At 46.3% G+C, this 20,706-nt stretch overlaps 1 protein-coding gene across 2 annotated transcripts in view; it reads right to left on the bottom strand.

Moving 5' to 3' along the window:
• HYDIN (HYDIN axonemal central pair apparatus protein) overlaps window positions 1-20,706 on the bottom strand; it is a 443,140-nt gene that overhangs the window by 333,656 nt on the left and 88,778 nt on the right. For both annotated transcript variants that reach the window (XM_059713716.1, XM_059713715.1), the window contains exons 6-7: window positions 15,721-15,920; window positions 4,839-4,963 (exon numbers count right to left, since the gene is read on the bottom strand). In XM_059713716.1, the coding sequence (XP_059569699.1) occupies window positions 4,839-4,963; window positions 15,721-15,920 (325 nt within the window). The remainder of the gene's footprint in view (window positions 1-4,838; window positions 4,964-15,720; window positions 15,921-20,706) is intronic.

The raw sequence follows: 20,706 nt of genomic DNA, 5'->3' as shown, positions 1-20,706 counted from the left end.
ACAATTGGGTGATCCATTGAGAATTATGGATACTTGAGAGTTAGTGAGTATGACAAAGCAGCTTCAGTGCTCCATCACTTGAATGGCTGGAGCAGGTAGCTGGCAGGTGTTTGATTAGGATGGCCATTTTAGAGCCCAGCTCTCAGGGCTGAGGAGGCAGTTTGTTGTCAGCTGTCCTGGGAGTAACATCACCCGGAGGTGCTACTGCTCCAGGAACATCTTGGAGGTAAAGGCTGGGGCTATGGGGAAGGAGGAAGCCCCATGGTGCCAAGAGAAGCAATCCCCATGGCCCATTGCACCCACCCGGAAGTTGCCACTTCTGGGTTGATGTGATCTGCCATGGGGGACACCCCCCCCTCGTTGGTGCGATTGGCTATGGGGGGACCTCCCCTCAGGTTGCTAACTGACTGCTGGGGGAGCAAGTGCCCCCTCCCCGACTCAGGTAGCACCAGTCGCCCATGGGCACCAGTTGCCCATGGTCCTGGGCATGACTAGAAACTCCACCCCACCAGGGAAGGGTGGCCTGGTAGGACTCCTTGTGGCGAGGGAATCCCCAAGAAATGCCAGGCCAGTTACCTCCCTGGTGAAAGGTGGGTAGGGGCACCTTAACCCCAGCATCCATCATCCAGTGGGTTATTAATGAGAGTGGTGCACCAGGCACGCTGAGTAGGGGCACCTGAGCCTATGTGGGTGTTTGACCCTATGCCCTAGTGAGAGGGCATAGTGGAGACGCCCTGGTGAGGGAGCATAGTGGAGAGGTCCTGAGGAGAGGGTGTTGATAAAATTAGCCCAAGAGAAGGGTGGAGTGGCCTGGTGAAGGGCTAGGGGTGAAGTTGGCCCAGAGTTTGGCTAATCGCCCAGCCACTGCTCAGATGAGGGTCATGGGAGAGACACAAAAGGCTGTGCCAGGGCTGGTCAAGGAGTGCAGTCAAGCCTGATGGCCCTCCGGGGTCGCTCAAGGGAGCAGGGCAGGGTGAATGGGGCCCAGGCCAGGCAGTGTGAAAGAGGTGAGAACAGGCAGAGTGAAAGAGGCCCCAGTGAGAGAGGGGTGGTGTGAGTGTGGCCCAGAACAAGGTGGTGTGATAGAGGCCTAACTGTGCACTGAGTTTGGCCCAGCCTCAAGCCAGAGATTTACCAAACTAAGTGTGTTATCTGTGACACATGGGACATGTTAAGGGGGGGTTGGAGCATGTACATATCACTCGACATCAGAGCACTCGAAGGGCAGCCTCCTGCCTAATTAGCATCTGGACTGACTTACAACAAGGCATGGCAGATGAATGAGGTGGGTGGTTTACCCATAGACAAAAGGAATGGGCCAGTACTGAGACTGGGCCTTTGGGAGTTTGCTTCTTTTTGTCACAGTGAGTAAATGAAAAGACAATAAAGCAGGCATGTCAAACTCATCCTGCCCCACCAATCAGATGAGTAGCATGTGACCCAGCTGTGAGCTTGACAGGCTAACAAAACAACCCCACATGCCAGACCCAGCATATGGGACTGGATCAATGTGCATATCACATACAGCATGTGCTTGACTTACTTGATACAGTGTGCTTAGGGTCCACATTGGCACATGCTTTGTGTGGGTCCAGTCTAAGACCTGGGAGCAGCACCAAAGGCCAGATGACAAGGCTCCACAGGCTGGAATCCAGTCTATGGGCTGCATCTTTGACACCCCTCTAATAAAGCATGGAAAATGCATAGTAGTATAATAAGTGCTATTTTGTTTTTTAGACTGGGTATTTCATGAGCAAACAGACTCTTGTGCAGTTATATAAGAGAGATACACCTAATTTGAGAGTGAGTGATGGGATGGTGGTTTAGCATAGTGCAAATTAGCCAAGGTTTACTGCGTAAGGCTACATAATGTAATCTCCAGTGCTCCATACTATACCTGCAATAAGTGACTTTTGAGTCTGATTAATAGCTAAAGTGAAATTGAAGCATTTAATCTCAGGAGCCATTTACTTATTTGTTGGCTACAAAGCAAAAGAGATAATCCTTTAATTATTTCCTTGTTCTCTTTCTCAATCAGTGTCTCTCTAAATGAATTTAGTGTTACTGAAAGTTGTCACACTGACAGCTATGGTGGGGTATGGCAGAGCAAGTGAGGCAGGAGAAAATAACTCCCCAGTTGCACCCTTCCCCTTACCAGCATGGTGGCAGACACTCTCTACAGCAGCTGCAAAGATGGTAGGAGCAACAAGTGCTGCAGCACTAGATTTGTGCTCCTGGCTAACCAGGAGGGATCCACTGGGCCAAATTGAATAGCACATGGCAGGGGAAGTCCTGGTTAGGGAGGGAAGTTCTCTTGGCTGGAAACCAGGGTTGTGGGAATCCTTGGCCCTGGGAGCTGGTAAGCCCCACAGCCACAATAGGCAGCATAAGGGTTTTTCATCAGGGATGCCAAGCAGCAGCTAGACACAAAGCACAATCCCTGATAGACTGGAGGCCCCATCAGGAGGATATAAGATGTCAGAACTGAAGAGTGAGATCGCCAGACGGCAAACAACAGAACTCAAACCAGAAACAGATGAGGCAGCCAAGCTGCCCATATTTTTTGATTTTTTCATAGAAGATGGACTGCCAGGGATTCCTGACATGACCCTCCCTCCCCCCACCCCTAGGAATTTTGTGCAGGCAAAGCTTAGTAACCTGGAGCCCAGCTGACATCACAGCCAGAGTCGGAGTTTGAACATGGACAGTCACACAGAGGCCTGGGGTGGGAGTGTAGGGGTGGAGGAGTATTCAATAGGACCTCATAAGGGTAAAGCCAACAGGCCTTTCTTTTGGTGGCTAGCAGAATCTAGCAGGACAAACTTACTGCCTCCTGTTGGAATCAATTCTCCTTTCTTTTTGTACATCAAAGTCTTGGCAGGAAAGAGATTAGGCAGGAAGCCAAATTTCATTGGGAAGAAAGTATTGTAGAGTCCACACACTTCACTGGTCAACACTGTGATTGGGGTGGGCAGTGTCCAGTAATTATCTACAGGATGGGTACACTGCCAGCCTTCCACATAAGTCCTTGAATGAACTTGAGCCCCAGTAAAGATTAAGCACCTCTTGGGGCTATAAGGTGCTAGGTCAATCCCAGAGGTCCATATGCTTTGGTAGGAACTGATAATAATGAGACCACCCAAGCTGGCTGTTTAGGTGAATGGGGTCCTTTAAAAATCAGACTGACACTCCGTTCAAGCCATCTAGGTATTCGAGCTCTGATTCTGATCTCACTTGTGATATCTTGGTAGAAATCACGCATTACTGCTCTTGAAATCACATACATTACACGCAAAAGTGGAATGAAGTAAGGCTTCATGGCCCTGCAATCTCTCGTAAAATATACAGGCATTTTTAGCATCAGCATTTTGAGTACACCAGGATATAACCCCCTCCCTACATTTGCCTAGAAACCCACTCCCAAACTCAGCTGGCTCTGGTTCACACCAGTGAAAGGTATGGCCCTCTGCATCTTATCCTCTCATTAAGCAAGCAACAAAAATGGCAAACACATATATGAGGCACTTGCATCACTTTCCATGTGGAATTGTGATTGCTTTTCTTTTGAAGGACATCACCAGAAGAAGACAGTTTCCCAGAATGAGGCTGCACACTTCTCAGCAAGTATACTAGCAACTGTGTAATATTAAGTAAAGGTATTCAGACTAGAAAGTAGGTTTTGAGGCTGATTCTTGCAACTGACATCACATTTACTTCTAACCTTGGCTTCTTATTCACGTTGACACCACATTTTGAACCTGATCCTGTGAGATGATGAGCATCATCCTGTAAGGTGATAATGCAGAGTATTGAGCCCTCAACTCTGGCCTACTTCAACCTACTACTTTTGGTGCGAGAGGCATCTGGCAGATGACATGAGGAAGGTAAATGCAGGTAAATGCAAAGGATATGCAATGGAAAAGATTAAGAGAAGGGGTAGGGTTTCATATTCAAGAAATCCATTCCAGTAAGCCTGTAGTCTGAGGCTGCCCAACTTTTCAGCAGGGGCTATACCAGTGTGGGCCAGGCCCACTCTGGGCCACAAATGACCTGGGTGCACCTCTACACTGCACGATGGACCCCTGAGACATACCCCACACCACTATGCTCGACCACACATCCAGATGGTTCTTTCTCCTCCTCCTACCACAGTAGCATATTGCACCATATACAGAGGCTCTCCCTGTTGCTGCACTGCATGCCATAATCCCCCTTGCACAGTGCCATGTGTGTATGTTCTAAGGCCCCTTCTTCAGCTCCCTAGGCTGTGGAATGCATTGCCTTGGCTTGCCATGCCCAGGGGCCAGGGCAGGAAAAAGCTAGAGAAGGGAACTGGAGCCTGGAGACTTTAGCTATTGCTATCACTGGAATGATGGAGGGGGAAAGGGGGGAGTGGGCAGAGTGGGGGCTGGGTGGGAGCCTAGGGGCCACCAGTTTGACAGTCCTGCTTTAGTCACTGGTTAGATTCAAGTTTGCTTCTGTTTAAATAACTCTGACAAGATAAAGTTACATTTAGATCTTGGTATGGCCACTGAGGGGGAACTTGAGGAGGAGGAGGACTAAAGTACCACCAAGGAAGCTCTGTGATGGACAAGGACCCCAGCGTGGCAGACACCAAAAAAATACATATTTGTCTGGATCTTTCAGATGTCCATTTTCAGACCATCAAATGTTTGGAGTTTTAAAAGACAGTATTTTTTAAAAGCAAGTTTCATGTTATTTTGGATATTTACTGAACTGCTAGGAAACATGCTTCTAGCCTGACCTCTCTTTTTTCTAACAATATTTTGTTTTTCTACTACATGGAGCACTTGTACAGGTCACAGCACAGCACTTACCTGTGTCATAGTTCACAATCAGGTCCTTGGAGTGGTCACCTATCTTCTGAGGCTGAAACTCCACCATTAGCTGCATGGTTTCCCCCATCCCTAGAGTCCCAATGGAGGGTTCCACAGAGAAAGGGCTGCAGCAACAAAACAGACACATCAAGACTAAATTAGAAACACCCTTTTGTAGGTAACAAACACATGTTCTAAATTCTAGGCCTGGTTCTGCTCACTTACACCTATGTACATTAAGACTAACTCTGCGGTAATCAGAGTAGTTAAATCGGGGCATATATGATCCAAATCAGATCCAATGACCCCAGCTTTCTGATAAAAACACGGATATCAAATGAGTCTTGAAATTGGCCTATGCATCAGATTTATTACTTCTCTACTATTCCTTTATACATTTCTATTTATAGGGAATGATTCTGTGACCATTCAGTTTCTAGAGTGGTTCTGGAACCAAGTTCACAAACCCAGTTCTGTTAGCTACTGTAAGCAGGAAGTTAGTAAACATAATTGCAGAATTGCTTTTGAAGAACACAATGATCATAACAGCACTTAGCATTAGAAACTACACTCTGAATGAGAAGCTGTTGACTATTTTTCACCTGATGTTTAAGTCTATAAATATGTCTGCAAAAATAAATTATCATGAATTATTTGCTACGTGATAACAAGTTATGTGGCATGCAAAAGACAGAAATATCAAGATACTCCATATTTCCATTTTTTTCATGATAAAAAATGTCCTTTTATATGTAAAAAGGGTTGTATTTTATTGGTATATCAGTGACAGTTGTTTCTAGGAAGCAGTGGAGCAATCAGAAAGACTATGAATCAATGCAAATGAAAATTAAGGTTAGTGTGATACCCTGATATGTAAATAAGCTACACAAGGAAAAGGAGTACCTCATTTATACCCTGAACAATTAAGATGCTAAGTAACTGAAGTGCAATTAATAGGAGCATTTCACTACAAGTGAATTTAATAGAGAATTTCTATTTAAGCTCAAATTATACAGGTTATAATTCTGGATACCACGACTCTGGAACACTTAGTAATAGAGTTCATAAAAAATGCTTGCCATTTTTAAGAAAAGTACCCACACTGGTTAAGTTCTTTGCAATTTGTTAGAAGTCATTGTGAGAATGTATTGGTGCCCTTGGAATTTCATAGAAAATGTTGATTGGAGCAGGATACAGCAAGGGATTCCTGGCTGACTGAATGGAAAGATCAATATTTTTGTCTTGCAGTAGATTCCTAAACAGATCACATGACATACATATCTGGGCAATAGCAGTTTGGCTTACGAGATGTTTCCAGTGGGTGCTGTGTAAGTAGGGCTGTGCAAAGCTTCGGTCACTGATTAGATTCAGCAGAGATTTGGTCCGATTTGGTGGCCGAATCTCCAAATCCAAATTGAATTAGAGGATCCTTTAATCTCTCCGAATCGAATTGGAACCCTCCGAATCAATTTGGAAAGATTCGGCAATTCAGACATAGAAAAAACATTTAAAGCTGTGCCTACATACCTCTAGGTAGCAAGTGGCTTGTGAATGCTGCGATGCTGGGGTGGATGGAGTGTCCCATAGAAGCGCGGGTGCTCCCCAGCATGCTCAGCAGCAGACCCAGAAGTGGACCAGAAGCACTTCCAGTCCACTTCTGGGTCCGCCAGGGAGCGTGCAGGCCCCCTCCCCGTGCTCCCCTGGCTTCGTGACTAGTGCCTTCTGGGTCGGGGGGGGGCACCTGGGGTACCCCCTGCAGCTGATTGCTGAGCCAAGGGGGTGGGGCCCCCAGCACACTCCCTGGTGGACCCGAAAGTGGATCAGAAGTACTTCCGGTCCACTTCTGGGTTTGCTGCCAAACACTGGGGGGGGGAGGGGGGGGCGGGGAGGCGGGTGCTCCTTTGGGACGCTCCATGCGCCCCAGCATCACAGCATTCATGAGCTGTGCTGAAAAAACATTTAAAGCTGTGTCTGTGTCCGAATCAGCATCAAATCTTCAGATTCAGGTTCGGCCAAATCGAATTTGGGACAGTGATCTGAATCAAAGAATCAAATCGCAGTCCCCGATTCAGGCCGAATCTTAATCCAAATTGAATAGGGCCCGTTTTGCACATCCCTACTAGAAAGCCAAAGTTTTCATTTGTTTCTTTACAAAGCTTAGCTTGTTGTTAAATAATCACCCTAAAGAACACAGTCTGTCCTATGGTATTGTGTTTCTGAAATGCAGTCCACATATAAAAATAATGAGAACAACTGGGTCATGCACAACCTGAGCTTTATTTGTATAAGCACTATGACAGACAATGAAATTGCTCAAGTTTTTGCTCATTAAGGATATGTTACTGCAATTAGGAGCCTGACCCTGTTCCCATTACCATCAGTGATAGCTTTGCTGCTGACTTTAATGGGAAAAAGATTGGGCCCAAAGTGATTACATGCAGGTTCTTAGATCTGTTTGTTTTGAGAAAGCAGCACTGGGCATTATGGCCCTCAATATCTGTAGATTTTGATTGCTATGTGGTGTAATTCACCTGCATTCTGCTTGCCAAGCTTGGAGCTCTGTAAATAACTACTGCCAGTTAAGTCTGTCTGCAGTTCCCCAATAATCAGCCTTTAATGTGATGGAAGTAGTTGAATACCAGTGATTAGGCTTCAGTTAAAATACAGGTTTGCTCTTCCCTAAGCCAAAGGCAGACAAGTAATTTCATTGAAGCTGAGCTGTGAAACCCAGAAAGTATCAAATGGCATGAATTAATTGGACCCACACAGCTGAAAGGAAAAAAAAATCCTCTCTCAAGGGTATGCAGTTTACCTCAACTGCCAAAAGCATTCAGATCGCTTACTCTGTCCCCATTAATGGTGTGGAACTGATATGGAAAGGCTGAGCTTATTATAGTATTCCTGATAGTTTCTCCCACATCTCAATAACTGCATGCCTTGGAGGTAGTCTGACATGTGTGACAGGGGACGGTATGTTACTTGATCAAAGGAAAGGAGTGTTTCCTCCCCTTTTTACAAAAAAGAGAAAAAAGTTTTCAGAAAGGAGATCCTGATTTCAATCCACTAACAACTCCCACCTTTTTATGCTAGAGACTACAACATATTTACTGCTCTTCCATTTGGTTTGGTGATACTCCTTGCAGTGTTAGGTTAGCTATTAGGAGATATTTATGAGGGGAGCAATCTTCATTATCAAATTTTTCTTTGTAGTATGGTAGAGGTTCCAACCAAGATCACAGCACTAGATTTTGCATAGACATGCAAATGAGAGATAATCTGCAACCTAAAGGGAATACAATCTAAGAAAACAAGGCAAACAAAAGGAACTGGAAGTACAGAGAGGAAAAGTGACTTTCCCAAGTTCACAAAGCAGATCAGTAGCAGAGGCAGGAGTAGAAGCCATTTGTTTTATATCCCTTATGCCCTACCTACTAGACTCTTCTTTCTACTTCCCCTTTTTTTCTGGGAGCTTGAGGACTTTACCTCTGACTGGACTCCCTAGGGCTGGGAAATGGAAATACCACTGTTAGGCCAATATCACTAGACTTGTCAGCTCATGAGGAAAATAAACTAAATAATGACACAGACTATGGATAGACAATTGCAGCAGGGAATGTATTTCAATGGCTAAATGAAAATGAAAAATCCATCAGCATGAGGTGAAAGTGTCAGACTAAACTTTGACCTTTAGTTCATTAATTGTGCTGTTTCCAGATCTGTTCTTTTAAGTAAACATCAGGACCCTAAAACAGGGAAAACTGCCTCTATTCCTTGCCTTTTCCTCTTCCAAACACGTCTTTCTCCTTTTCCTTCTTCTAGCCTGTCCAATATAACATTTTAGTTTGACAAAAACAGTTTTCAGCCAGTCTAGATTTAATAAAAAAGACTCTTGGGAAAGGTTCAGCCTTACAAAAACCTACTAGTAACCAAATGTCTTCCAGACTTCCATTAAGATCCTAAAACGTAATTTAATCCAAGCAGACACATTCATTTTAATATTGATAATGTTAGAGACAAGAGACTATCCCTGTTAATTATATCTCTTTGTTTGAAACAACAGAACACCCAGGACTCCATAACTCTGAAAAAGAATCCGGTGCAGGGTGGGAATCTCTAACATGTTCAGCTTCTGCCTTTCCAATCTCTGTATCTGGCCTCAGCTTCTAAGTGTTCTTCTGCATCGTGAACCTCAAAGAAATTGAGCAATAACCCTGAAAGGTCCGTGCACAACATGACATCTCTAATGGTATCTACACTCTCTCAAGCCCTCTGTGCTCCATATTATGTTAGGGACACAAGCACTGCAGAGAGACTTCTGAGATTAAACTAAAAGAAGTTCTGAGCTGATCATTCTTACCAAGAAAATAATCCTTATTCATGCTTTGAAATTACCATTGTTGGAGAAGATCAAGCTTTCACTTTCTCCATTTCCTTGTTACCCCTGGTATCAGCCTGATTCTGGTAGACATCTTGTCTGTTGGCCAAGTCATTTCAACTCTTATGTAATATCAGTGACTTCACTGGACTCACAGTCAGAAGGAATCTGACCCTCAGTGTCTTTCTATTGTTTGGGATGAGAATCAGTCACCTTGAATGTCTCCCTTTCAGAATTATGTCAGTGATTGGCAGATCTCACCCAGATCTTCATGCTGCCTCATGTTTGAGGAAAAAGAGGAACTTACACTCAAGGCAACAACACTTCATCACTTTTTCCCCAGCCAAACTCTGCGTGCAGTGCAGGCCATACACTACAAAGGTGAGAGGAATCAGTTATCCGAGGACAGTTCTACATCCTTAGCCATCTATATCCTCCAACTGTTTCATGGACCTGGAGACTGAAGGCAGGGACTAGAGCAGCTGGAAAGAGAAGGAGGGAGCACTACATGGTATATGAAGGGGCAAGAGGGAGTTTCTGGGATTGCACTTGCAATAAGTCAAGAGTACAGCATAGCACTGACAAACCTGTCTGCACTATAGTTTGTTTAACTTCTACAAGTTCCATTGTGAAGTTCTATCAATTAACTGTTCTTTTAGACCGAACTCCTTTCCCCTGAAATGTGGTACAGCACAATGTTTATAATGTCAAAGGCAGAGGTTAGGTTAAGAATGGCAGCTCTGCATTGAGATTTCCTCCTGTCCAACATTTTCAACTCAAAATTCCTGGTATTTAACATTTATCTTGCTGAATGTCACACAGAAGAAACTCATTAGCCTGCCTTGAACAATGAGAAAAAGAGCAACAGATGAAGCCATAACAGCTTTCTATCTTTGTATTACTGTTATTTATTATTACAATATGAAGATAAAAGATGGACAGACTGGCAGGCACAGACAAGAAGAGGCACAATGAGACAATGCTGGACAATGTGATGGGCAGTATTTTTAGTTTAATAGCAGCCTAATTGTTTCCAAGGTTTTTGCAGGTATCATGGCAAAGGAGCATTTGCGCGGGGGTGGGGCGGGGAAGGGGAAGAAGCAGGGGAAGCAATGAGAAATCTTCATAGATGTTTAAAGGAAGATCTTCCCAAGCATGGCGGGTATTATGGAACAAAGCAGGAAGGTGTCTGTATGAAAATAAGACTAGTGAGCAACAGAGGCTGGCACTGAGGTCAGTCTCAAATGAGCTGACCTCTTGTAGCAGGCTGTATGTCTCAGGGGCTGCAATCCAGCTACAGGCAGGGAAAAGATGGTTGCAGGCCTGCCTGGGAGAACTGGGACAGCTGATAGGGATAATGAGTTGGCCCAGAGGAAGTTAACAGCTCCCAGGGAAGGGAGCTGAGAGAAGAAGGCTATAAGGCTAGCAGTGGCAGCGGTGGCATCAGCAGCATTATTATTACTGAGCCAAGGAACTTTCTCAGGGTTAGGTATGGGAAAAGACTGAAGGGTATGAGTTAACCATTTTTTGTTTATGTACTGTGTGTTTGGTGATTTGATGGTTTATATTGTCTACTGTGGGGGCAAGTTCACTGTGTTATATGAACAGACAACCTGCTACACCTCTGTATACTAAATGAGAGGGGAAAGGTGGGGAAGGGATAGTTTGTGAAGGACCTTGAAAGTGAAGACAAGTAACTAATGGTTGATACCACAAAGAGACGAGGCCAGTGGAAGGATGCAGTCAAAGCAGCAGGCTAGCAAGTTATATTTGCAGCAGTTTTCTTGATAGGTACATGCAGGGCAATATTGCATTTGTCAGTCAGAGTAAGTGATATTGTGTTAATCAAGACATGAGATGAAAAGCATTTTGGCTGTGTGGATAAACAGGAAAGACAATAACTTGGAGATGTTAAGCAGAAGGATTAAGCACATTTAAAGACATAGCTTGGATGATATTTCTAGATCTTTACAAATAACTTGAATTCTATTCCACCTCGCTAATTCCCCAATTAATAATATATAAGTGTACTTATGAATACAACAACTTAAGAAAACATCTGAGGACATGCAAGACATGAACTTTATGGCTTTGAGTCAAAAGCCCATTCTTATTTTGCAAAGCATTTAAGCTTGAATCTAAATTTAAGCAGGTATTTCAAGGCCTTGTTGAACAGGGATGAACTGATGTTGTCAAATGCATGCCTAACGTCAGATCTGTACTAGAATGCTTTGCGATCCCTTCCCCTTGTTGTGCATCTTATATTTACATTTTAAGCCTTTCAGGACAGGAACATGACTCTCATTTATCTATGAAGCTCCTGACACTATTCTGAGTGCTCTATGATCATAATTAATCACTATCACTATCAAACTAATACTGGTCCCATAGAAGAAGTAGTGACACATTAAACCAAATCCCCATCACCTGCAATGCTAATAATACTGAAGTCTCTGCTGTACCCTGTACTTCAGGGGAAATTAATTCCCCTAATGTTAACAGAAAAATGGCCTGTCTTTTGTGAAGATCTGTGCACACATTTATTCACAGAAAATTGCCAGATAAGGATCTATTAATTGATGGAGTGGCATATTGGCCTGACTGTCCAGCCCAGTTATCAGTTTGGTGTGAAGGCCAGTTCTGTTCTGCCTTGATTTTTATTCATTCTGTGCTCATGACCACAGTATCTGAACACTTTCCACTGCTGTACTGAACACCATAGTCAATATCTGCTCCATATTGTGACACTTATAAAACATCTAACTCTATTCCACACCCATTTACTCCTCCTTAAATATATATGCATGTATATATGGGTACACATTAATGTAACTAAATCTCTCTAAGTTCTCACTGCAGAGTTCTTTTTGACATTTTACATAATCCTTTTTGTCTCTCAAAAAAATGTCCCCTGCTGCAGAAGCAGGGATGGAAGAACATCTAAATAATTAAAAGAAGTCTGAAAGGAAGTGGAGCCCCTCTTCTTATTAATTAGAATAAAATTTTGCTTGTACTCAAAGATGTAAATCATCTGTTTGAAATTCCAATCTGGTTTTGGAAAAGTCATAATGACATGCAAGAGATGATAGACTCCCTTCAACTCCATGACTACAAGGGAAATATATCAGGTGTTCATCTTTGCACCTGATCAATATGCTTATTCATAGCATTCTTCTGGGTTTTTCTTGTGGTTTGAGGTTATAACTTATTTTCTAATAAATACAAATTCTGTACTTCAACATCAGGATAGAAATAACTGATTGCTGAAATAATAATGATCATTAAATACATATTTATTCATGTTTAACATGTATGTGATAAACACACAGTGAACCTGTTAGAGGAGTTATTAAGGGGTGTAGGTTGTAGCCGTGTTGGTCTAAGGACATAGGCAGACAAGGTTCCTTGGGTGAATCTGATCTCTTTTATTAGACCAACCCAAATAGTTGGAAAATAGTTATTAAGCAAGCTTTCGGGTTCAAAAACCCTTTGTCAGGCTAAGGAAGTTTCAGCAGTTGGTGTGAGCTCTTCCTGGATGGAATGAAAAGTAAAGAAGCCAGCAGCTGGGCTGCTATGCATAAAAGACAGGTAGACAGTGAAAATGTAGATTGAGGAGTCAATGGGTGAAAGACAGGCGGCGGGGGAGAAGGGGGATGAAAGTGGAGAGATACCTGGGAAGTCAGATGTCAGGCAGGTTATAATATGTCAGAAATCGAATGTCTATATTTAGTCCATGATTTTTAGTATCCAGGAGGTTGATGAAGTGGAGTTCATAGGCTCGTCTCTGGGAAGTGTTGTGTAAGTTTCCCTTGAGGATCAGGACTGAGAGATTGAGAGAGAGTGGTTTTCTTGTGAGAAATGTGCCCCCACCGGTAATTGGGTATTTCTGTCTTTGATAGATTTCTGGTGTGCATTCATTCTGGTGCGCAGTTGTTGTTTGGTGTCTCCTACGTATTTTCCATCAGGGCATTTGGTACAACCACTCTCTCTCCAATCTCTCAGTCCTGATCCTCAAAGGAAGCTTACAAAATACTTCCCAGAGACGAGCCTATGAACTCCACTTCATCAACCTCCTGGATACTAAAAATCATGGACTAAATATAGACACTGGATTTATAACACATTATAACCTGCCTGACATCTGACTCCCCAGGTATCTCTCCACTTTCATCCCCCTTCTCTCCTCCACCCCCACCCCCCTGGTCTCTCACCCATTGACTCCTCAATCTACATTTTCACTGACTACTTGTCTTGTATGCATACCAGCTCAGCCACTGGCTTCTTTACTTTTCATTCCATCCAGGAAGAGCTCACACCAACTGCTGAAACTTCCTTAGCCTGATGAAGGGTTTTTGAACCCGAAAGCTTGCTTAATAACTATTTTCCAACTATTTGGGTTGGTCTAATAAAAGAGATCAGATTCACCCAAGGAACCTTGTCTGTCAGGAGTTATTAAGCACATTTAAAGATATTAGGTATTGAGGGCTCCTATAGGTATGCAGGGAGCTGGCTCCAAGGCACTGGAAATTCAGCATGTCAGAGCACTCAATTTATGTGCTCCAGCAGCCTCCTGGATCGCGTGTATCAGCATCCCTGTATTGAAAAATGGTGGCGGAGTGCTTTGAACTAAAGCTTGTTCAATGAGCTTTAGTGCAAAGTGCCCCGCCACCATTTTTCAGTGTGGCAGATGCTGATACATGTAACATTTGGATGCTTTAAATTAGTGCAGCTCACTAATTAAAGCGCCCCACCACACCTCCCGGAGCACACTGTAAAAATGCCCATAGTTAGCATTTTTTTAACCTATGAAACTTAAGTCTGGAGGACCACAGGGAGAAAAGGTCTCTGACTCAAGCCCATTCCACAAAAAATTCGTAATGGGAAGAGGACTTAGGTCCCTTTCTTCTGTATCCTCCCCAGGCACCCTTGGTTCTTCATGGCCAATTCATAGAATGCCCTGGTTTGTTCACTCTTCTGTTCTATACTGTGGTGTCCAGCTGTTTTACTTTAGAGCTATCTAACTTCAAAACTATTACTCCAAAGCTTGACTTTGGATCAGTAAAGACAAGAGCTCCATACAAATGAAATCCGACTCTGGAGTCATTCCTTTGAGAGAAATCTGACAAGGTCTTCCAAATTACCCAGTTTCACTGGCATTTCCAGCCAGTCAGTCTCATCTTGAGGAAGGCCAGATATTCAAACAAGACAAAGAACCTGAGAAATCTGAGCTAGAAAGGAAGCCCTTCATTTGGCACTGGGGAGGATATAGATGATTTAAATAGGGCATAAAAGTAGTACAAAAAAAGCAAAGGTTTCTTTTAAGCTCTTGTGGTTGTGAGTTGAGGAAATGGAAGCAGAAAGGTTAGAGACTTGACCAAGTTCAAATAAAGAATTCCAGCTAAATTCTAGACTCCTACTCTCATGTGTAAACTTCCAGATGACATTTTTGTCAACTGCTTATAAGCTGTTTTAGTTTGTTTCACCCATATACATAATCCAAGGCACTACTGTGCAGTTATTTGCAACTCCAATTCAGGAAAGCACTAAAATGTGCTTCACATACTAAAGTCTATTCCTATTCAGCAAAGCACATATCTCAGTACCAATTTAAGCATATGCTTAAGTGTTTCTCTGAATTGGAGTAATGTGAGGTGATAGCAGTTAGTGCTGGTTACCTGACACAACAACCACTTGGAGCAAGAGGACACAGTAGAACTGCACTGCTACATGACATTTATGGCTTCCTGGGGTTCAGCAAGTGTTTGGCAACCTCAAGAGATGCCTGTCATCTGGGGAGTGTGCATACCCTGCAACTAGTGGTATGCATGGCAGCCCACTAGCAGATAGCTCTAGCACTCTTCTGAAGACTGAAGGGGCTGTGCCTTTGTGTTTAAGCTTTTGGGAAGTGGGTCCCCAGTATCACCAGCTGCACTGAGATTTTGCTAACTTGTTCCTTTTAATTAATTCTATTATGGAAAGTATTCTGTTAAATGGTTAAGTGGGTGTTCCCCCAGCTCACTGCATCATTTCTTAATGGTGCATCTAAACTTATGAACCATGTGCCAAAGAAAGTTCCCATCGTGGATTCTATCTATCTATCTCATGAGCAGGAGACATCCTTTCTGCCTATCAGAGTACAGTAAGATTTGTTCCTTTCAAGCCACAGGCTTTTTGGCTGGTGTTTCTGTGAGGTACACACAATCCCATGCTATAAAACTCTATGACATACAATGGACAATGGGTAAAAGGTTCCCTTGAAAGTAAAACTAGTACATTACTTTAAAAACCGAAGGCAGACAAGGTTCTTTGGGTGAATCTGATATCTTTTAGTAGACCAACTAAATTGTTGGGGGAAAAAAAAATGTAAGCAAGCTTTTGGGTTTAAACCTGCACCCCTTTAAAAACCGAACGCACCCCAAGATTGCTCTACTTCTTTTGTTATCTAGCATGAACCACACCTTTAGCAAGTGAGAAGGTGTAATGCAAGAAGTCAACACAAACTTTTACCTCTGGGTGGTGATCTGGTAGTGAGCCTCTCTGTTGCCAATGTTGCGAACCAGCAGAGTTTTCTGAGTGCTGTACTTGACAGGGCAAGTAGAGAAGTTCAACTGGTCAGGAAAGTCTAGTATTCCTCGGGCACCTATAGCTCGAATTGGTATGATAAACTTTTCTCTTTCAGTGATGCAGGTTAGTTGGTGGAAGTAATCCTATGGGAAAATCAACTCAGCGTCAGTTAAACTCATATATCATTCCCACAACAGAAGAGTCTTAAGGGATCTGACTGTTTTCACAGACAACAAACTCAGTTACAAAAAGTGAACATTAGATTGCAGGCCCTGACTTTCAAATGTTGCTTCATTTTTTTAAAAAGATTTTTTTATAGGATAGTCTTGAACTGGAGACAAGAAAGGCTTCCAATACTATGGATGGGGTACCTGATTACAGTTGGATCTAGTCATCTGTCAAGCCAGCTTCATTATTGTAACCTCCCTATGCGAGACAGGCCCTCAGAACACAATGCACTGACCCCAGAAGTTTTGTCATGTCTAGCACTTAAGCCTAGAGCTAGTGGTTGGGCCTGCTGAGATTCAGAATCCAGAGTTTTCAGCTTTGTTAGGTTTTTTTGTTGAAGGCCTGTAGGAGAACTGGGTTTTAAGGAGAAGCAGATAATAAGAGTCCAGGTTAGGAGGGATTAACGACTGATAGGGAGCTGACAGACATGCAGTTCCCTGCTGTAACTCATGGCGCTTCGCAAGATTCCCCCCCCAACCCAACGGACTTTCACTGTTGTGTCTGGGGGGTGGGAGATCAAGCTCCAGCTTGGAGCCTCTGTGTGTCTGTAACTGCTCCCCTAGCCCTACTCCCCCACTCATCAGCACCTCCCCTCCCTCCACCCCCCGCCCCACCCCCAGTCCTGGTGCTGTCTTCAGAATGGGAGAACTCAGTCTGGGGTTTGCCCAGCCTGTGCTGGAGGGTGGGGTGGGTGGATTGGAGCCCTCCCACTTCATGGGGGACTCCAATCCATCTGCTCCTTAGTGCAACATGGGGGGGCGCATCCACACAAGTGCACATGTGCATCTTTCAATGTCTCAAAGCCCTTCGAGACACTGCAAGAGGCATGTCCAGGAATGAGAAAATGCTCCCGCAAAGTTAGACCCCTGGATATCTAGGGGTAAAAAAAACAAACAAAAAAAAACAACAACCAAGGTTGAAAAAAGCAGGGCAGGCAACTGGAGGCTCAGTTTTCCACAGAGATGCTCCGGGGAAATCATGCCAGGTAGGTAGGGGGTAGGAGGAGCTGGAGAAACAGGGGACTACTGAGGGTGCGGGGAGCCATGTGGGACAGGTCAGGAGGAGTGGGTCCACTGGCTGCCCCGCCTCCCTTGCTTGGCCCATGGCTCCAGCCCCCCCTTGCTCAGGCCACGCCTGGCTCCAGCCCCCTGCTTGCCTCCCTGCCTGGCTGTTGCCCCCCCATGCAGCCCCAGGTCCTGCGTGCATGAGCCCTGTGCCATCCAGCCAGGCCGCTTCTATGCACACAGGATCCGGGCCAGTGTGGCCAGTGGTCCCCATGAGTGGCACACAGCCCCAGGTGACAGCCCACAGCTGCCCAAAAGCACACGGCCCCACACTGCCCTGAGCCGGGCCGCAGCAGCCTGCTGTGGTAGAGACCGCATGGATACCAGGTGTCTGGGGCCAAGCCGCACTGCCCCTCCCCACCCTCCTCACTGTGCAGGGGGGCTGTGCTATGAGGCCAAGAGCATGGCTGCTGTTCCTGGTAAGCTGCGGGGGGGTTGGAGCCAGGCGGGGAGCGAGCAGGGGGGCTGCACCCAGGCAGGGAGTGGGGGAGCAGGCCGCAACTGACCACAGAGCAAGCAAGCAGGCCACAGCCAGTTGCGGGCTGAATGGGAGGGCTAGAGCCATGCAGGGGGGCGGCTGGCAGGGCCACCTCTCCTGAGCTGCACCCCCCATGGTTCCCTGCACCCTCAGTAGTCCCACCCTGCTCCTCCAGCTCCCCCCACTCCCTACTTACCTGGTACAGAGCCCAGGTCCCAGTCACTCTGATCCCTGTGGAGAGCATGTGGCCTGTGTGTGTCAGGGGGGGAGTCCATGAAGTGTGCAGGGGGGCTGCACCCTGCGGGGGACAGGGGACCCACCCCTCCTGAACAGCCCCCCCCATAGCCTCCTCCATACCCACACTCCCCCCAGAAACCCCACACCCCCAAGCCACTCTCAAAAACCCCTCACGCACATTCCTGGTCCTGTGGGGCAGGAGTGAGGGGAATGGGACAGGGGGTAAATTGTGGGTTGAGTGAGGGGCAAGGGCAGGGGCAGGGCAAAGGCATATCAGTGCTGCTCAATGCTGCAAATCCTGGTGAGTGAAGGGGGTAGGGACAGCTCTGACAGAGAAGCCCAAAGCCTTCTATGACAGAGAAGCCCAAAGTCAATGCCAAACTGTATAGATAATTAGAATTTATTTTTTTATGATGATGGAGGCACTGGTAGGATTCCAAGTTGCTTTACAATTGTAAATATAATAATAAAATGTTGCCCAACTGATCTCCCTCTCTCTCTCTCTCTCTAATATATATCTAGTGGTCTTTTGCTTTAATTTTGGAGGAAGATGGATTTTTGGAGTATTTTAAAGAGTGACTTTGGGATTTTTTTTCAGAGATTTTGCAGGTTTAAAATAGGGAACACCAGAATTCCTGCTAGGGAGGCAAGTGGCAGGACCCAGGCAGAAGAGCCTGTTCAGGGCTGGCACCTGGGACCCAGCTGGAGGTGGCTGACCTCCTGGCCACTTGGGGCCAGGATAACATGCTTCGACTGTTCAAAGCAGGCCACTACATGGGAACACCTTCCAGGTGATAGCTGCCCAGATGGTCAGGCAGGGGCACACATGGCAGCAGTGCCACACAAAGGCAACTGTGCAGTCACAGCCCACTGGCAGCTGGCCCAGAGGGGCCAGCCTCTACTGACTGTACAGTCTCTATCAGGGTCTTGCAAGCAGACAGCCTTGAGGCCACATGCTGTCAAAGGTGGCAGCAGGTCACATCCGGGCAGCAGCCCCCAGTGCCAGACTGCTGCAGTGGGTAGAGGGTGCAGGGAACATTCAGGGCTGCTTCAGCAGTCCAGCTGGCACAAGGGCTAGTGTCCCCAGATACCAATTGGCTGGTGCCCAGAAGCTCCTGTCCATTTGCATCTTCCAGAGATCATGAGCCTTAAGGCCCAGATTAGTTAACTAATAGTCCCTACTGTGTGGGGACAACGTTTGAAAGATACAGCTGATTTTTATTTTTATTTTTTTTGGTGAGACAACTAAGGAAGAAAAGAGTAGGGGTGACATGGAGGTCAAAGGTTCAAATTCTGAAAAGAAGTTCTCCGGAGGGAGACCCCAAGCAGAGCCCCCTGGGCCACACCCACCGGTCCTCAAAGGCATCCAAGGAGCCGGTAGATGGCACCCACTGGTGCTCTGCCTGGAAATGTGCATGGACAAGGGAGAGGAAAGCAGCCCCGCAGTCTCTGGGCACCTTCCTGGCCAGAGCCTCTTTTCTGGTCAAGTACAGGGCCCACTTGGCCAGGGCCAGAAGGAGGTTGACCAGGAGGTCCTGGGACTTGGTGGGGCCATGAATGGGGTGACCAAAAACAAAAAGGTGGTGGGTAAAATTCAACCAGAACCTCAGACGGAGGGTCTGGAGGTGGAGATTGGAAGGGCTGCAGCTTGGCACACTTGAGGGTCAGGTGCACCAGGGTCTCCCTCTGCCCATAGAAGGGGCAGGAGACCAGGGTGTCTGTGAAGCTTGCCACATACACGCCTGTGGGAATGGCTTCATGGAGGAGCTGCCATCTGAGGTCCCCAGTGCCTTGTGGGGTGAGGGTGGAGTACAGACTCAGCCACTGGGATGCCCCAGCCACACCCTTGCCGAGCAGGTCCCAACACTTGGTGTCTGGGTGGGACGCAAAGGCGGCATGATGGACTGTGAGGCACGTGAGCATGTAGAGGTGGCAGCGATGGACGGTGGAAAAGTGGACTGGTCTGGTCGGGCGAGGCACCAGCCCCAAGACAAACTCCGGTGGGCTGAAGGACAAGGGTGGGGAGCAACCGCCACCACACAGGACCTGGTCAACAAGGGCACAGGTGTTGGGATATAGGGCAGATTTCACCTCCTGGACCAGACAGCAGGTCGCACATGTCATGGATAGACCCATGCGCCAGGCCAGCACAGTGGGATCCACCCACTCCTGCTTATTGTAGTTCAGGACATCTCTGATATGGGTGACACCAGCCAGGATCAACCTCTGTCACAACCAGGGTGCCTCTGCCATCAGCACCTCCAGCTGGGGTTTCCAGAGGAGGGGCTTGATGAGCAGGTCGGCACCCTGGGTGAGTGTTGTGGGGGACCTGGAGGTGGAGGCTAGCCTCTAGGGCCAGAGGAGGTCCCGGTAGAAATCTGGCAGCCTTCCCAGGTCCTGCAGGGAAAAGCCTTGCAGGTCAAGGAGCTGTCAGTTGGATCAGAGCCCCTGCAAATGACAAAGGAAGGTGTGCCCCAGGTGGCCCCATGCCAGGTGGCTACCATCACCATATAGCAGTCGCTGTAGGGCCTGAAGGTGGAAAGCTAGGACCTGGCTACACAGGCAAACCAGACCCTGGCTTCCCTCCTGCAAGGGGAGGCTCAGGACCTCCACAGCGACCCAGTACCATCCTGACCAGAAAGATTCCAATGCCCATCTCTGGAGCCCTGCCAGAATCTCAGGGGGCAAATGTCAGAACATGGACAGGACCAGCTGGTTCAGCACCAGCACTCTCCCACACAGGGAGAGACATCTCAGAAACACTACCCATGCCCGGAGCTGCTCCACCACCCTTGTCTCCAGCTGGTGCCAGTTCTCCAGTGGAGAGGGGTCTGATGGTCTAGTCCATCCCTCCCTATATCCCTAATTGGGCCCTGCTCCCCCAGCTCCAAACCCTGGGGAAGAGTTATCTGCCTGGTGGTG

Source organism: Alligator mississippiensis, chromosome 10, assembly GCF_030867095.1.
Source record: "Alligator mississippiensis isolate rAllMis1 chromosome 10, rAllMis1, whole genome shotgun sequence".
Lineage (NCBI taxonomy): Eukaryota > Metazoa > Chordata > Crocodylia > Alligatoridae > Alligator > Alligator mississippiensis.
This window is presented reverse-complemented; position numbering and strand designations above follow the sequence as displayed.